The following is an 18,644-nucleotide window of genomic DNA, read 5'->3' on the forward strand; positions in this document are numbered from 1 at the left end:
CCCTTCCTAATTCATTCTATGAGACCAGCATCACCTTAACACCAAAGTCAGATAATGATATCATAAGAAATGATAATTACATACCTATATTCCTTATGAATATAGATTCAAAAATATTGGATAGTAAACTGATCCAACAGCACATTAAAGAATCATACACCATGATCAAGTGGAATTTATCACAGGTATGCAAGGATGGCTCAACATAAGAAAATCAACTAATGTAATACACAACATTAATAGAACAAAGGAAAACAACACACTTGATCATCTTAACTAATGCAGAAAATGCATTTGACAATCATCACCCCTTCTTAACAAAACACTTAGAAAACCAGGAAGAGAAAGTGTTTTAGTTTCCTGACTGCTAGAGCAAATGCCATGCAAAGTGTTGATTAAATAATGGGAATTTATTGCCTCACTGTATTGAGGGTAGGAGAAGTCCAAAATTAAGGCATCAGTGAAGTGATGCTCTCTCCCCAAAGTGTGTGACATTTTGAAGCTGGCTAGCAATCTCTGGGGTTCCTTCACTTTTCCATTACATGGCACTGCACTTGGTATCATCTTCTCTTTTCACTTTTGGTTTCAGTTAACTTCCAATTTCTGGCTGTTCCCCATGGCATCACTTTTGTGTCCAACTTCCTATGAGTATAAGGAGTTCAACTATATTGTATTACACCCCACCCTTATTCAGTTTGAACACAGCTAATAACATCTTCAAAGGTCCTTTTTACAAAAAGTATACAGAGGTTGGGACCTAAATATGCATTTTGTGGGAGACATGATTCAATTCCCAACAAAAGGAAACTTCTTCAACATGATAAAGAACATATATGAAAAACCCATAGCTAACATCACACTCAATGGTGAAAGACAATAACCTTTCCCTCTAAGATTAGGAACGAGACAAGGATACCCACTGTCACCACAGTTATTCAATATTGTTCTGGAAGTATGAGCAAGAGAAATTAGCAAGAAGAAGAAATAAAAGACATCCAAATCAGAGAGAGGAAGAAGTTGAATTTTCCCTATTTGTATTTTTACATGAGTCTATATGTAGACACAAAAGAACAAACATTGTATAATATCACTGATATGAAATAATTAGAATATGCAAATTCATAATGTAAAAAACAGGTAAACTACAATGTAAACTATAATCCATGTAGTGTGGCAGTGCTCCAAAAAGTATTCATCAAATGCAATGGATGTGTCACACTGATGAAAGAGGTTGTTGATGTGGGAGAAGTGGGGGGTGGGGAATGGAGTATATGGGAACCTCATATATATTTTTTAATTAAAGTTAATAGATCACAAGGAATGTTACATTAAAAAACATAAAAAACAGGAAACATAAGAGGTTCCCATATAACCCACTCCCCACCCCCCACATCATTTTTGTAAATTGTATTTTTTTGAAGATATATACATCACAAAAAAAAATGTTACACTAAAAAATATAAGAGGTTCCTGTATACCTCCCACCCCTCCATCTCACTCCTCCCACACCAACAACCTCCCTCATCATTGCAGTACACTCATCGCACTCAGTGAACATTTTGGGGCACTGCTGAGTAACATTTTGTGTCATCTATGTATCTTTTTAAAAAAAGACAATAAAAAACATTTCCCACACACACAAAAAAAAACAGGTTACAAGAAGCCAGAGTAGAGGTAGGGAATGGGGAGTTAATACTTAATTAGTATAGTGTTTCTGTTTGGGGTGATGAAAGAGCTTTGGTAATTGATGATGATGATGGTAATACAATACTGTGAATTTAATTAACACTACAGTATTATATGTTTGAATGTGGTTAAAAGGGGAATTTTAGGCTGTATATATGTTATTAGAATAAAAATTTTATAGAAAACATAAGACTATACAACATGAACAGTGAACTCTAATGTAAACTGTGAGCTATATTTAATAGTATAATTATAATAATTTTTGATCAATTATAACAATGGTATCATGCTAATGCAAAATGTTAATAGGGTAAACTGTGTATAAGGGGGAACTCTGTATCTTCTGCATGATTTTTCTATATACCTACAATTTCTCTAATAAAAAAAAATTAGCAACCAAAGTAAACTACATTGACAACTAATACATAAATTAGACTTAGCAAAATAGTTTTAAAAAACAGGTACTAATATACTAAATAATTTTTTATATATTTTTAAATGCATTAATTTGAAGTAGTACTGGTTATCTGTCTAGAAGGAAATTTTTTTTTCCTTCCCCTATCTTAAATAGATGGGAAAATACATACCATATGAATTTCATTTCTGAATATTAATTAATTAATTATTGTAGATGTTCCGAGTATAGTGAGGAGTTGGATAAAATGAAAGCTTCCTGCCTGAGAGGGATATATCAGACCAAAGAACGACTCGCCCTCAGTGGCGAGAATAGAGACAATAGCTTGATCGTCTATTCTCACCACAAAATGAGAGGGGTCTTTCATAATGCATGTCTATGTGCACGTGAGGGGCTTCGGGACTTACAAAGAACGAAGTGTTCTGGGAAATTGCTTCTAGAGCATGCAGTGTTCTGGCAAATAGCCTTTACAGGATTTTTCAGTAGGGCAGAAGTTACATTTTTAAAGTAATTAATGTGGGAAAACTAATGATATGAACATAATCAACGGAAAAGATATTCTTAAAGAATTCCAGGAGAAGAGGTCAAGCATTTATGGTACAAGACCTACTGATCAGTCAAGACTTAGCAAACAGTCATTTCCTGAGGCTTGCCTTTTAAATATTTAAGAATGGAATGTTGCTGCAACTGGAGGGGTAGAGTGAACTGGAAGGCTGGGGGAGAAAATGCAAGCCAGCTATACTACAGTACATTAGGAAAAATTGGGGGAATTATTTATAATATTGGATTGAGGGAGACTTTCTTAAACAAGACACATTACCCAGAAACAGGAAAAGAGAAAGACTTACTTGCCTAAATAAAAAATTTAATATGTGATATGGAAAAAGATGCAATTTAGTTAGGGTTTGATTAAAGAAGCAGCGTGATATGAAATACAGGATTCATTATGGGATTTAAACTTTATCCCTTTAGTTTAATAGATAATTATTATCTATTACAATTATTGAAGCTGAAGGAATTTATGAAGGCTGTTGCCCTTCATCTGATGGTAAGCCTGAAGTTTGTGTGGGTCAGCAGGGCCAGCAGTCAGGAAGAAAAACTGAACATGAGGTGAGGGAGAGTAAGGATACACCGGAACCTGCAAGGACAACCAGAATTCAATTTATGAACTATTTGAATCCACAAAGACAAACTAGAACATGCACCTGTCTCTCAACACCTCAAAATGTAAGTGACCTATGGAAGAAGCTGTCGCTGGCCATCCTTTGCCATGGAACTGCACACATGCCTGGTCCAGGACTCAGACCCTGAAGGAGGAGATCCAGAGGGAGCAGAGAATCCACAGGCTCCATTGCCGCCCTACTTCACAAGATCAACATATCAGCAAAAATGTGCATGAAATAATGCAGAGGAAGCTAGTGCCTTCCACCAACCATCAGAATGTAATAGCCATTGTTTTATTTCTGCCTTCCAAATATAATGCAATTTTTTCTGCAGCCAGCACTAAACTGGAACACTCAGGGAAGGAAATTCTGGGAAATGTAATTCCAGTTTAACTACATCAACCCAATTTACAAAATCATCATGCACATCACAAATACATTCAAAAGACAAATGCCATACTGAGAGGAAAAAAAAGAATATCCATAAATCTACTCAGAATGTCTTCAGGTTAGGAAACAAAAGCCAAACAACCCAGTGAAAAGTAAACAAAATAAGCAAATAGAGGAAGTGCAACTCAAACAATGGAGCCATTTTTTATCCAGCAAATGAAAATACAGAAGATATTTAGTGTAAGTAATGATGTGGAGAAATTAACATTCTCTTACTTTGCTGCTGGAAATATAAATGCTGCAAAAGTTTTGGAAAATAATCAGGAAGTATTTATTAAAAATTTACATGCATATATCTTTTACACTGGTAGTTCTTTGGGGGAGAATCCATCCTACAATAATAAATTCATCAGAATATAAGAATATATCTACTAAGATATATATTAATGCATTTGTGAGGGGGAGACAGAAAAGAGAATATCTGAATGTTTTGACAATAGAGAAGTTGTTTAGTTATAGCATGTGCTAGCCTACTAATAATATGTAATTATTAAAAATGAATTATATTTAGTAACTGAGGGGATGTCCATGAAATATTAAGTGCAAAAAAATCAGAATGAACTATATATTTGTATTAGTCAGGCAAAGAGGTGCAGATGCAAAGTACCAGAAATCTGCTGGCTTTATTAAGGGTATTTATTTGGGATAAACACAGTTATAAGGCCCTAACGGGTCCAACTCAAGGATACTTATCTCACCAAAGTCTGTTGCCACATGTTGAAGGAAGATGGCAGAGGATGTCTGCAAGGCTTCAGATTTCCTCTCTCTCTTAAAGCTCTGCGGGCACAGCTTCTTCTGATCTCTGGTGTAGGCTGGAGACCTCATTTTTTCCCGGAACTTTTTAGCTGCTCAAGGCTCTGGTCTCCTTAGCTGCAAACTGTCAGGCAAATGACTCATCTCTCCCTGGGGCCCCAGGATCAAGTTCTCTCCTCTGCCATGTCTACGGAGCTTTATCTATTCCTATGTTTCCTCTTGTGTGTTCTCCTTGAGTGAGTGTCCATTTATAAGGCCCACCAAGGGGGCAGGGACTCAACCCTGCATCCCCTAATGATTTGGTGGAATCAAAACCCTAATCTTAACATAATCAAGTAAACCTAATACAATCCTTAATACAATCAAAGGTTATCATGCCCAGAGGAACAGAGCAGTTTACAACCATAATATCTTTTTTTGGAATTCATAAATCTCAAACTGCCACAATATTAATATAATTTTGATTTGTATATATATACATGTTTGTATGTTTGCATTAATGCTCACAAATGTGTGGGAAGGATACACATTAAACTGTTAAAATAGTTACCTAAATGGTGGAGTATGAAATATACTGAGTTGAGATTTCTCATATTTTTTCTCTTCTGTTTTGTTTGTTCAAATAAGCATGTATTAACCATTTTTTAGAGATTAGAGAACACAGTCTTAAAGTCAGAGCAAAATATGTCTCATTTTTATCAATCTAAAATCAACATATTTTCCCCATTAATGCAAGGTATTGCTAAGAGAACTGGCAATGGAAAAGAAAAATTAGATAGGGCAGAAGGTCAGGAAATCACATCATTTCCCATTCATTCCTTTTCCCAGTGAAATCTGGAAACCTCCTCCTCCCCACTGCCACTCTATAAACTTCTTTCTGTAAGCTTAATAATAATGCCCTGTTTGCCCAAATTAATAGATATTTTGTGCTTTCTTAGTAAACATCATTATGCCTTTGTTAATTTTGTTTCTTCTCTGTTTTTTTTTAAACTCACGTCTCCCTTAGTTACTATAAATTCACATTTAATTGTTCCATCCACAGCATTCCCCATCTCAACTCACAGGAGATTTCTAGTTGCTCATGTAAAAAGTAGAAGAGTGATCCTTGATTGCCTTTCTCTGTGACATCCCATATTCAATTCACTAAAAAATCCTACCCCTTCTACCTTCAACCAGCTCTCTGTTTTCCACAGCTTTCACCCTCTTCTGATAATGATCTTCAAGGTACCACATGATCTAATATCCACTATCCCCCATCATCTTAATTTTCTGACTTTATCTCCTACTACTGTCTCAAACATTTAATTCCAACCATAATGGTCTTATTATTATTCTGTGAACATGACCACCATGCTCCCCTAGGCCTTTGCCTTGGTTGTTCCTTAAATATGCATAGTTAATTCCTTTAACCTCTTTCAAGTCTTTGCTCAAATGTTACTTTACAAGCCTTACCTTCAACCACTCTATTTTTTTATTATATACATATTTTTATTTTTATTTATTCCCCTCCTCTTGTGACTTGCTTGCTGTCTGCTCTCTGTGTCCATTCACTGCATGTTCTGTCTGCATGTCTCCCTTTGTTGCATCATCTTGCTGCACCAATTCTCTGCAGGTGCAGAGCGTCAGCTCTCTGTGGGGCGTGGACCAGCTTGCCTTCACAAGGAGGCCCTGGACACGAACCCAGGGCCTCCCATATGGTAGATGGGAGCCCAATCAATTGAGCCACAGCTGCTTCCCTCAACCACTCTATTTAAAATTGCAAAGTTGTAGTACCCACTGCTCATCTGATCCTCTTTACCTTATCCAACTTTTGTTTTTCCATACTATTTTCAACACCTATATAATTTATTTATATGCATTGTTATTTTGTTTCTCCCTAGATTACTCTAGAAAGTAAACTCCAGATGACTGGAATATTTGTCTATTTTGTTCATTAATGTATTCCAAGTATTTAGAACAGTGCCTGACATATAGTTGGCATTCAATAAATATTTTGTTAAATGAATGAATGAATCTTAGTGATTGGAACATTCTCCTTCAAGTAGCACAGAATTAGTGATGTGGAATTATATGTCTATTTCTAAGGGTGTATTCAACCTTTCTAATATCCACAATTATAATACTGTAAATGGCATTTTTTAGTTTTCCATTTCAGAAACAACCATTATAAAAAGCACAAAAGAATTATAGAGAAAAAAAGTAAATGCTAGAAAGCCTGAAAATGTAGAATTGACAATGTTTGGGATGTTGTGGGAAAGAGGAAAGGATGTATAGGGGACATAAACTTTATTATCTTACAAAAATTGGTGGATTAAACAGAGTAAACTGAGGCACTGCAAAATAATGCAGGAATGACCCAGCTGACTGAACTATTGCATTCCCTAAGAATCTCATATCAGCAAAACCGAGATGTGCTCAGTCCTGCACAAACTTTAAAGAATATCTGAGAGTGTTGAAAGATGTGTTTACCAGGGCCATGTACCCATATTGGAGTATTGGAGTACTTCGGAGGAAATGGCTTCAACCTTCAACTTTAAGGTGTCCATAGTAAACTCATTTCAAATGGAAGAAGTAACAGCAAAATATTCAGACTGTTTCCATAAAGGAGGAGGTGAGCCCCTTTCCTATAACTGCAGCAAACACTTATCCTATGCATCCTTAAATTTCAAATGCATATAGCCCTGATCTGCCTGAGTATGAGTAACCTGGAGGGGCCAGTACCTCTACTTGGAAGTCGTCATACGTTTCTCAGACTCAAGATGCCCAACAGACATGTAAGGGAGGTCTCTGGTCCTTCTTGGGTCTCCATTTCTTGGGACATAAACCAATTTTTGCAACGATATGCATCATCAGTGGCAGCTTAAATAAGTATCTTCCCAAAATGCCCTAGCTGAAGGCAGCTGGCAGCAATCTTCAGTATGGCTTCTGACTACTCATGCGACATCCAAGGAAGGTCTGAAATCCAAACACTTGTCAACAGAAAAATATTTCTAAATACCTTATTAGGTAGACAGGAGTCTAAATAGAACAGAGCTCAGGGATTTACCTTTTTATGCAAGGGAAAAAATATCCCACCTTGCCTTAAGGTCCACAGTTTCTGTCTTCCCTTGAGTACCACCTCACTCAAATTTCTAAATCAAAGACAATCGTCAGATGACATGGGGAAAAAAAATTAGAAACCAGCCAGTTTTCATTGGTTCCCAGTTTGCCCCCAAATTAAGTTTAGCCCAGTGAAAGTATCCCAACCCCTTCCCTGTAGAAATGGTCTTCCAAAACCAATATAGCTTAAGAATTTCTGCTCCTTGTGGGTCATCTTTTATCTCTTTCAAAAAAATTTAAGTTATTGTTAAGGCTTGAGAATGTAAGTATTAGAAAAATCTACATACAACTCCAGTGCTATTTGAACATTTCAGTGAAGAGAGAATGTTCCAATTTTTTTAGGAAATTTCATATCATTGGTTTCGAAATTTGACAGAGTTTTAGTTAAAATTTTTGATCAATTGATTAAGGTGTATGTTTATGTTTTAGGCACTCATCAATTAAGAAAAAGTAAAAAAGTAGACATTTATAATCTCAGAAATCAGGAGGCCAATAGAAGGCATTCAGTGGAAAACTTGGAAAAATAAGTTGAGTAAATCTTCTGGAAAATAGAATAAAAACAAAGGGTTTCATGTGATCTATGTATCTTTAAAAAAAGACAATAAAATAAAATTTAAAAAACAAAGGGAGGGAAACGGACTTGGCCCAGTGGTTAGGGAGTCTGTCTACCATATGGGAGGTCCGCAGTTCAAACCCCGGGCCTCCTTGACCCGTGTGGAGCTGGCCCATGCGCAGTGCTGATGCGCGCAAGGAGTGCCGCGCCACGCAGGGGTGTCCCCCGTTTAGGGGAGCCCCACGCGCAAGGAGTGCACCCCTAAGGAGAGCCACCCAGCGCGAAAGAAAGTGCAGCCTGCCCAGGAATGGCGCCGCCCACACTTCCCGTGTGGCTCAAGACAACAGAAGCAGACAAAGAAACAAGACGCAGCAAATAGACACAGAGAACAGACAACCGGGGGAGGGGAGGGGAATTAAATAAATAAATAAATCTTTAAAAAAAAACAAAGGGAATGAGGCAGTAAAAAGAAAATAATTTTAATAAAGGTAATCTAGTATTAGATTAAGAAAATTTCCAGATACCAAAGTTTCCAGATACAGAGTGAAAGGCAGAGAAAATTATCAAAATGAAATAATGAAAGAATGTTTGATAAAAGTGAAGGATGTGAATATGCAGGTGAAAGAGTCTATTTAGTGACCAGTACAAATGCATAAAGGCTTGGGTTGCATTAGTGGCCCCTATATGAGTACTATGGCAGTAACTGAAGTAAGAGTTACAATACAGCTGACCAGTGTCCTTAGGTCCAAAAAAAATGGAAAGACTACATTTTCCCTTGTGCAAAGTCTAGGATGCAAGATATATAGTTTTTGCAAATACAAATACCAGTTTAAATCCTTGAAATCCAGAAATTTAGATAAGACTGGGCAAAATTATTATATGAATAGAATTAATCTGGATTTTTCACTCAGTATGTATTTTTTATATATGTTTGTCTGAGCTCTTGACATTGATTATATGTGTCGATTGACTCCTTCATAGGAAATGAAAAAGTTGATCTGAATAAGATGATAGATGAAGTGAAAGCTGTTACAGGTAAGTGAGATGTTAATGTAAACATATGATCCTAATTGTTTACAATAATTATATTTTACTTCATGCCTTAACTCTATCATTTCACCTCCTTATTAAACATTTTTATAACTAATAGCCCAGAAGTCAGAGCATTTTCTGTTGTGTTTTCCATTATACACTTTGTTTCTCTTATTTTAAGGCAATCAAAATCTATAATAAAAGGTGACATGAATCTTTGGGAAATATCCTGGCAATCACTTAAATGAGGGATGACAGGTTCTACATGTTGATAGAATTATTAGGATAAGCCATTTGCAGTTTGCTAATTAACAAGAGAAACACATAATGCTCACTTCTTGTCACAATTGTTATAAGTGTTTTAATCCAAGCCTTCCAAGAAGCAGATGCCAAGGAAGGATTAAACATGCAAGGACTTTATTAGGAGAAATGTTTGTGTAAGAGAAAATAGGGAGAGAGCCAGGAAGGATAGGATGCTATCGGACAACAATGCAAATCTGACACCAAGTGAAGAAGAGAAGGGTATGTGAAAGCATCCTAGATTGCCATAGAGGGCAACCTGAAGCCAAAATTGGCCATCAGAGGAATCCCACATCATCCAGGAGCAGGTATCTCTTAATATCTCTGCTATACTCAGTCACTGGCCTGTGGGAGGTGTGGCCTTTGTACAAATGCAAAAATGAGTTTCAAAGCAGCAACTAGAGCCTTGGTCAATTATGTTCCCATAGTTGGAGATGCTATAGGCATATTCGTATGGCCACCATGGAGAGTGTCTTCTCTTACCAATCTTTAGAAATTGTTCCTGTGAATGTCTTAATCTCTGTACCTGTTGATCACATCTCAGTAGCTATTTCTTTCTCCAGTCCATATTCATGCTGTTGAGACATCACAAATTAGTTTCACTATCTGCAATCATTTGATTGTACTTAAATTCCATATATGTAATTATTTTAATCTTTTCAAAAGGAAAGGTAGTTGATATCAATGATGTGAAAATTACTCTGGAAAAAATGGGGGTAGAGCTTACAGAGAAGCAATGCTTGGAACTGGTGAGAAATCTACCCTTTGCTGGTAAGCATTTCAAATATTGATGTAGCCAAAAAGAACTTTTAGATTTCTGTGTCTCTTTTTGAGACATTCTCAAATAATCTCCATTTGCTAAACTTCAGAAAATAGAAATCCCATCTCAAAAAAATAAAAATTAAAATATCCATTTATACTGAGATGAATCCCTATCTATGCAGTTTTATTTATAGATTAGGAAACAGCATCCCAATTAGGATGAATCATGTCATCAAAGGAAAAAATGGTTAGTCTGGGATTTGTGGAAAGAGGAAAGGGATTGAAAATTTAGAATTGAATAAAGGAGGGATTGAAGAGAAATTTTAAAATGCATGTTGTAGAGTGTCTGATGTGCTAAATTTCCCTACCTTTCTTTCAAATTGTATTATAACAGAAATTTGTCATATAAATCCCAAAAAGTCAGTTTTCCTAAGAGTATTCTAGTGATTATCCACATTTCTCTGACTTGAATTCTGCCTTTTCTTACAGATGATGATAAGATCTATCAAAACAGGTTGATAGAAGGTGTGAAGTCTCTTAAAGGTGAGTGAGATGGAGCTATCTTGCTTGCAGTTACAGATAGTCACTGTTCCTTGGGATGGGTATTGTCCATCATCATTTCCTTGTTAGTTGTCCTGGGTGAGTTCAATGAACTGGAGAGTAGGTGTTGCACCTCTGCTGAAATTCAGGGCTCACATGGCACATGGATAAACCAAAGATTTAAGTCTCTGGGATATATATTTATTAAGTATAGTGGTAATTATGAGTTCAAATAAAAGGAGCAGAAGAGCCATGCGTAGAGAACCTATGAGTCTAACTCTGGTTCATCAATTGTAACAAGTGTACCACACTAATGAAGGATGTTGTTAAGGTGGAAAAGTGTGGGAGGGGGGCATATGGGAATCCCTTACATTTTTTATATAACATTCATGTAGTCTAAAGCTTCTTTAAAAATTAAAAAAAAAAATTATTTATAAAAAAAGGTGAGTGAGAATCATAATGAGAATGCCAATGAACCTAAGTTCCTCATATTTATACTGTTTCATGATATCAAATTTGTGAATGCTGTCATCTCTTATATATGCTGACTATAAATTTATGTTCCCACTAGAAAGCAATCTTTACTTTAGTGGATGATCTATTTTATATCTAGTAAGAAAATCCTCCACTCAAGAGTTTTCTAAACTTCTCAACAAAAGAAGCCATAAATCTACTTCATGGTTGTGTTTCTTCACTAAGATTGATGTTTTTTCACATTTTAGAACAAGCATTCTTAACCCTAGTAGACCCCGAGAGCGGTCTGTGAATTAGCTTTAGAGAACACACAATTCCCCTGAAATTGTATGCAATTTTTGAGAGCACTTACATACAGTTCTTAAAATTCACAACAGGGTATGTGTCTACAAAAAGTAACAACCCCTCCTTTGGAGTTAGGTAATTTTCTTCATGGGCCATCTCTTTCTGTAGATGGGTAGGTCAGTGTCAACAACCTGGACACTCTACTGGATAATATGGAAATCAGTCTCAAGGATAAGGAACTTAAAGATCTGATTCTAAATCTCCCTGTTGGCAGTAAGCAAGTTTACAGATATCACGATTGCCCCGAGACAGTTTAAGGGTAAGAGCCATTGGCAAAAAAGGTTGTAGGGAAAGGTGCCTTAATAGTAGTGACCTCAGTAATGGTGACAGAGGTCCAGAAGCTATAAATGTGAGCAAAGCATATAAGAAGCCAGTTACCAAAATCCACATTAAAGCATTGCACTTTGCATATATGACTTTTATATTCTCTACCCATATTATGGTCAGTAGAGTCTTCCACATTTTTAACAGAAAAAATGAATTCTCTTGAGACGGTCTTGCCTCTGAATTGCTTCCCATCATCAGCACATACAGGTTTGAAGTATAATAGAACTGTAAGAAAAATTAAATTGTTGAAATGGTTTTATTTTCACATTTAAGGTTTTCTTTCTAATGTTCAAGAAACAATACGAATTGTATAAAATAACAGCATAGGAAATGTGTTGAGTAAATATTTCTTAAGTATATATAAAGCACTTAAGACAGTGCCTAGTACATAATAAGTGAGGATTTATTATATTCACTCTCATGCTGTCTTTCAGAACATTTTTTGAGTCTTTTTATCTCAGTATAACTTTGACCTTCTCCTACAGTTCATAAGAAGATTTCTCTAGAAACATTGATGAATAAAGTGAAAGCTTTTATAGGTAAGTGAGAAATTGCTGTAAATCTGAGATTCCATTCCTTTATATAAATTTTGTGTTTCAGTGGTACTTCTAGTATCATACTAAATTTTGGTGTTTTGTAATTAAATATATTCATCTAATACCCTCAGATTGATATAAAATTATCAAGACTTTTACAATAGTATTTCAAGACTGTATGTCAATTTGAAATCCAAAATTCTCAGTTATTTATGCCAATAATATGCTTCACTTCACTAATGTTTAAGTAAACAAAATCTAGAGAGATTTAGAATAGAGCATGCTGAAGCATAGAAATTATCAAAAGTATGTGTTCACTGAAATCATCAAATAATTCTCATCAAAACAATATAATATTTTTAAAACATAGTTTATATAAGAAGCTGTGTTATCTTAATTCACTGATCAGATTTTTTCTGGAAGTTATCTTTCCCAATTTTAGGAAAACTTCTCTTTGTATTAAGCCAATAAATACCTTAAAACATGCCCAGTGGTTCTACAGTTGATAATATCTGTATACTTGGCTCTTCCTGCAAATTGAGATAGCATTAACCTATATAGAAGAACTAACTTTATAACTTGAAATAATACCGTAGTAGCTAAAGTTGACATGTCTACCATACTTTTAGATCCTGGTTCAGAGAGACTCAGAGGCAGATCAAAGTTCAGGTGGAGAAATTTTATTACATTGCCAGCATGGCAGGAGTCTGAAGTAAGATCTTAGCCCGCCGGAATGGCAGGATCTGAAGAGAGACTCCAGTCTGCTTGACCGACTTGGGTTTTTTTTTAAATAGCCTAGGGCTGGGATATTAGTGAGAACAGTGAAAAAGTACTGGCTTTTACTCTGTTGGGAGGAGCCTTGGGGAGGTGTTGGGGAACAGGGGGAGGATGAAGTAGGTTCAGAGGATGCTGATAGGGCATATGGTGAGGAGAGGGGGGCATGATCAAAGGGGTGGAGGTTGGAAGGATTTTTTATGCACAGGAGAGGGGTCAGCTGTGCAGAAGGAAGATTTGATAGATAGTACAGGATTGGCAGAGGAAGGGACAGTTCTCTATGGAGAGAGAAGAAAAACCTGAATGTAGGGGATCTCAGACCACTTGCCATTGCATTGGATATTGGTGAGGGGGGAGGGTGAGTTCAAAGACCCCTTTGGAAAAGAGGGTATGAGAGAAGAGATGCAAACATCCTCAGATTTCTTATTCTCAAACTGGTCAGGCAGATGACCAGACCCAGAGCTGGGCATCCCCAAAGCCAGGAGGTTAAGCAACGGGGACAGTTCCCTGATACTGGAGAGGATCACTGACCTAGCACTAGGATTTTCAGCGAAAAGGAGGCAGGTGACTGAAAAAGAGACAGACTCCTCCAGAGAGGTCTGGAGACTCACTGAAAGTCAACTCAGTGTCAGGTGTTGGTTGGTGAAGCTGCAATGGCAGGGTAGCGGATTGCTACAGAATTGATCTGCCTCGATGAGACCTCCTGGGTTTTGGCACGAAAATGTTAATCTTGGTTCAGTGAGGCTCAGAGGCAGATCAAAGTTCAAGCACAGAAAGTTTATTACATCACCAGAGCATCAGAGGTCTGAAGTGAGACCACAGCCTGCCTGCATGGCGGGGTTCCGAAGAGAGACTTCAGCCCGCTCAACTAACTTGGACTTTTTCTTAAACAGCCTAGGAGTGGAATATTAGTGAGAAGAATGAAAAAGTACTGACTTTTACTATGTTGGGGATCTTGGGGAGGATGAGGTGTATGAGTTGTAATGCACGTTCTGTCTTTCAGGGACAGAGGGTGGGGGGGTTGGCTATCTGTTATGGGGCAGAGGAGACTTGGCACTGGCTGGGGGTCATGGGCAGGTCATCTTGCCAAATGGGGCTAACATATACCATTCCCTCTTTTCAAAGGAGAGAAAGTTGACTCTAGGGACCTGAAAAATGTCTTGGGAAGCCTGGGGATTGAACTCACAGATGACGAGCAAGAGAAGCTGCTGAAAACACTGCCAGTTGATGGTGAGCCATCATAGAGTTGTTACTGAGGCCTTTTAGTAATCCCTTTTCTTTTTTCTTTCGTCTGTAGATCTGTATAAAAAACTCCAAAATTGTTTGTTTATTTTCTTCTAAAATTTCAAAAGAAAACAAAGATTAAGGAAATTATGTTCTAACTTGTAAGGCAATCTTGCCATCATCACTTAGAATTTATATCAGAAGTTAAGAAACTCTTCAGACAAAATTTGGCATTAACAGCTAAACCTTATTACCTCTCAGGCCACTAATTTGTTAATATCTGTAATATTAAAAAAAAAAAAACAAGGAAAGAGAAAAATGGGAGATCAGTGGGGAAAAAAATTAAGAAAGGAAGCAGAGGGAAGCAGACGTGGCTCAACTGATAGAGCATCTGTCTACCATATGGAGGATCCAGGGTTCAATCCCCAGAGCCTTCTGACCCATGTGGTAAGGTGGCCCATATGCAGTGCTGCCACACGCAGAGTGCTGTGCCACACAGGGGTGCCCCACGTGCAAGGAGTGTGCCCTGTAAGGAGAGATGCCCTGCATGGAAAAAGGGCAGCCCACCTAGGAGTGGCACTCACCATTACATGAATTATGACTTTTCTTATAGCTGCTAGAAAAGTTTATCAGAATAGGCTGCTAAAGGGTGTGAAGTCTCTCAAGGGTGAGTAAAAATACAATTAAAAGACATAGCATTTTCTTTCTTTCATTAATAAGGAGATCTTGACTATGTCATTTAATTAATTTGTGTTCATCTGTGTATCTTTCTGAATCCTGGAGGAACAATGAGTTTTTTGTTGGAATTAGATGAGATAAAAGTGCCTGGACAGAACTTTTTAGGAGTAATGCTTCCATAACTTGTTGAGCTGCCTTTTGTCTATTATTTTATTTTAAAATTTAGTTTCAATAAAATGAAAAATACATAATATCTGATATCTCCAGACTTTATACCATTCAATAATGAATCCTGGCTCCTCACTTTGGTATAAGTCCTTACTTCTGATTCTTTCAGCCTGTCCACATTTTAACTGCTTACAGCATATATTTTATCTTGTAGGAAGTTCCACATACTTGTATTATTTTCAGCTTTGTACAGTCTGCCTCTCCAAAAAGAAGCAATCAAACCTAGGAAGTCTCAGCATAATTGAAGTGAAGGACTAGCATTATTCAAGGGATTTGGTCAACTATAATAATAGCTAACAGAGAAACTCATATGACAAAAAGAGTCCCTACTTATTACGTACAAGTATTAAGTTGGTTGTCTTTAGCTCCACTTATTTAAACCCTCTAACATTGTTTTGTTTTATAGTCTTGCTACTAAAACAAGATTTAATTTTAACAGTTTATTGACTTTTTCTGTGTACCTCAACAAATCTCTTTGGGGTTTCAGCCTTGTTGAAAATGGTAATTGTACAAAGACATAAAAGCCATTTTCTTTTTGTCTTTTTTTTGAGGGGTGGGGCAGGGGTTGAGCCCAGGACCTTGTATGTGGGAAGCCGGCGCTCAACCACTGAGCCACATCGGCTCCCCTGAGTTGGCTTTTTCATTTGTTTGCTTGTTGTTTGTTCTGTTTGTTTGTTTGTTTTTTCAGAGGCACTGGGGAACAAACCTTGGACCTCCCATGTGGGAAGGAGGCATTCAACCACTTGAGCCACACCCATTCCCCCATCTTGTTTTATTTTAATACAATGTAGGGTCATTGTGTTTGTGAGGATTCAGTCAGGGAAGCAGAACCACTATGAGTGACATGGAATAAAGAATTTATTGTAAGGATTAGACCTTATGTAATTGTGAGAGCTGGTGAAAGAGTCTCTGAAGGCTGTTATCTCTTCTTCTAATGGTGGGCCTGAAGTCCTGAAGTCACTGTAGTCAGTAGAGCCAGCAATCCAAACGAAAAACTAGACATGAAATAATTGGGGAGGAAAAAACAAACTAGAACCCATCAAGACAAACTGGAATCCGTGTCTGTCTTACTTCTCCCAACCATAAGAATGCAAGTGACTTGCAAAAGAAGTTGGCATCCTTCTCCATGGAGATGTCTGTGTGCTAGGAGAATCTAAAGGAGGAGATTTGGCAAGAACCAGAGCATCTGTAGGCCTGGCTTCTGCCCCATTCCAACAAGTAAGCCAGGAGATTAGCAACACTGTCATGAGCTACAATGGTGCATTCAGAGTGTAAAAGCTGTCTTAACTTGTGTCTTCCAAATTTTATGAAAAATTTTCTGAAGTCAGACAAAACTATAGCCAAATGGCTATAGATCCCTTTCTCTAGGAGACTGGCCTCCCCTTCAATCAAGAGATTCTGGATCTTGTGAACTAGCTCAAGGTCTGGGAATTGATTGAGGGGATGTGAACCTACTTTGTGGTTATTCAAGTCAGACTTTTGTTGACCAGAACTAGAGCTTTTTTGCTTATGCAAACAAAGCAAGACTTAAATAGACTGTCCATCTATTTCATTTCTCAGGACTTTATGATCATTTAGTCAATGCCAAATATTTCTATGAGTTAATCCAACATCCATCTTGTCTATGGCAATTAAGTGTTGCCCTTAGACTCCTTCCATCTCAGTAGTCTATTATCAACATTGACCTCAGTTCAATGGCAGCATTTCCCACCATCATTCCTGGCCTACAGAGAATAACCATGACAGAGCTTGTCAAGGATGCTGGGGATGTCATAATAAAGGTATTTCTTAAAACCTCAGTACGAGGCCAAACTAGTGCATGACTTTTTTTGTAAAGTTATCTTGGAACACAGACATGCTAATTTGTTTATATACTATCTATGGCTGCTTTTGTACTACAATGGCAGAGTGGACTAGTTGCCACAGAGACCGTGTGGCCTGTAAAGCCACATGTATGGTCCTGCCCTAGACTCTCCCAGGGGACATAAAAGATGGGTGGGTATGTCTTAAATGAAAAATCTACCCCAGCATTCTTATCTCCCTAAGCATTTAGATATCTTCCTCTACAGCTGTGCTTTCTAATACACTAGCCACTAACCACATGTAGCTCTTGAGCACTTGGAATGTGGCTAGTCTAAATATATTTTATAAGGGCAAAATATACCCTAGATTTCAAAGACTTAGTACCAAAAAATGTAAAATAATTAATAATTTTTATTTTGGTTATATGTCTTCTGTACCTCCACCATTGTCTAACATTGTACTTAATTCACATCATTCAGCAAACATGTGCAGCTAGAGAAATTATTGGAAATATAGAATAGGTCAACTATGAGTGTTATGGTCTTCTTTATAAAAGCAATATGGCAATAGTTTGTACTTTATATATTTTTGTTGAAAAGTTCACAAATTAACCCTCCTCTAGAAAGCAATAGGAAGAAAGTTATTGAGACCAGTTCTGGACTTTTACCAAGATAAAACTTAGTAGTGTTCTGAAAATGTTCATTATCCTGTGGTTTTTTATGTTCTTCTGGCTGAAACAAAGTCAGATGTTTCTGTCTGACCTTAAATTTAACTGTCACCTATCTTTTAATGTGGCTACTAGAAAATAAAAATTCCATATATGACTCACATTTGTGGATTACATTATATTTCTCTTTGTCAGTGCTAATCTATAACATGCAAAAGAATTTGGACATTTCATCTTCATTTAGTATAGACTAGGTTTCAGTTAAATGACTAAGCAAACTGTTAGAGCCACTCTTAAGACACTGGCGCTAGCTAATATAATGAACCCACAATCTCTTCTACTTAGTATACCTATATCATCAAATTCTGCCTTATGGAACATTATATTTTTCCACCCTGTTCTAACATCCTTGGGATCCATTCGGTCTATGTAAATTGCCAAAATCTTACAAGTCATACTTGTACCTTAAAACCTTCCAGATTTCCCTCTGCTTATGAGTCTAGAAGAAATGAGAGGTTATAAAGCTGGATCCTAAGGAGCATCAGCATTTTCTGCAGGATTGCTGCCTCAGGGGAGGTCATTATAGGGTATTCAGACAAGGGGACACTAACCTCTGATCGGGGAAGGATTACTTCTACTGACAAAGAAAGCTTAGCAGGATTTAGAGGTCCAATGTCCCCAACTTCATCAGAGTCTGCATATATGTCTCCATCCAAATTTGATCTTGCATTATAACTCAGGATTAAATTTTGGGTTTGGTTTATGGAAGGTTTAGCCTTGTTCCTCTACAAAGTAAGAATTTCTTTTAGGCTGGTTATAGCAGCTTTCTGGCCCA

At 37.1% G+C, this 18,644-nt stretch overlaps 1 protein-coding gene across 1 annotated transcript in view; it reads left to right on the forward strand.

Moving 5' to 3' along the window:
* Nucleotides 1-6,981: 6,981 nt before the first annotated feature.
* The window catches only part of LOC131275137 (calcium-binding mitochondrial carrier protein SCaMC-2-like), a 38,591-nt gene continuing 26,928 nt past the window's right edge, over nucleotides 6,982-18,644 (forward strand). Inside the window, exons 1-6 of the mRNA XM_071210909.1 lie at nucleotides 6,982-7,078; nucleotides 9,101-9,154; nucleotides 10,118-10,222; nucleotides 10,703-10,756; nucleotides 12,385-12,438; nucleotides 14,335-14,439. Coding sequence (XP_071067010.1) covers nucleotides 6,982-7,078; nucleotides 9,101-9,154; nucleotides 10,118-10,222; nucleotides 10,703-10,756; nucleotides 12,385-12,438; nucleotides 14,335-14,439 — 469 coding nt within the window. The remainder of the gene's footprint in view (nucleotides 7,079-9,100; nucleotides 9,155-10,117; nucleotides 10,223-10,702; nucleotides 10,757-12,384; nucleotides 12,439-14,334; nucleotides 14,440-18,644) is intronic.

This window comes from Dasypus novemcinctus, chromosome 21, assembly GCF_030445035.2.
Source record: "Dasypus novemcinctus isolate mDasNov1 chromosome 21, mDasNov1.1.hap2, whole genome shotgun sequence".
Lineage (NCBI taxonomy): Eukaryota > Metazoa > Chordata > Mammalia > Cingulata > Dasypodidae > Dasypus > Dasypus novemcinctus.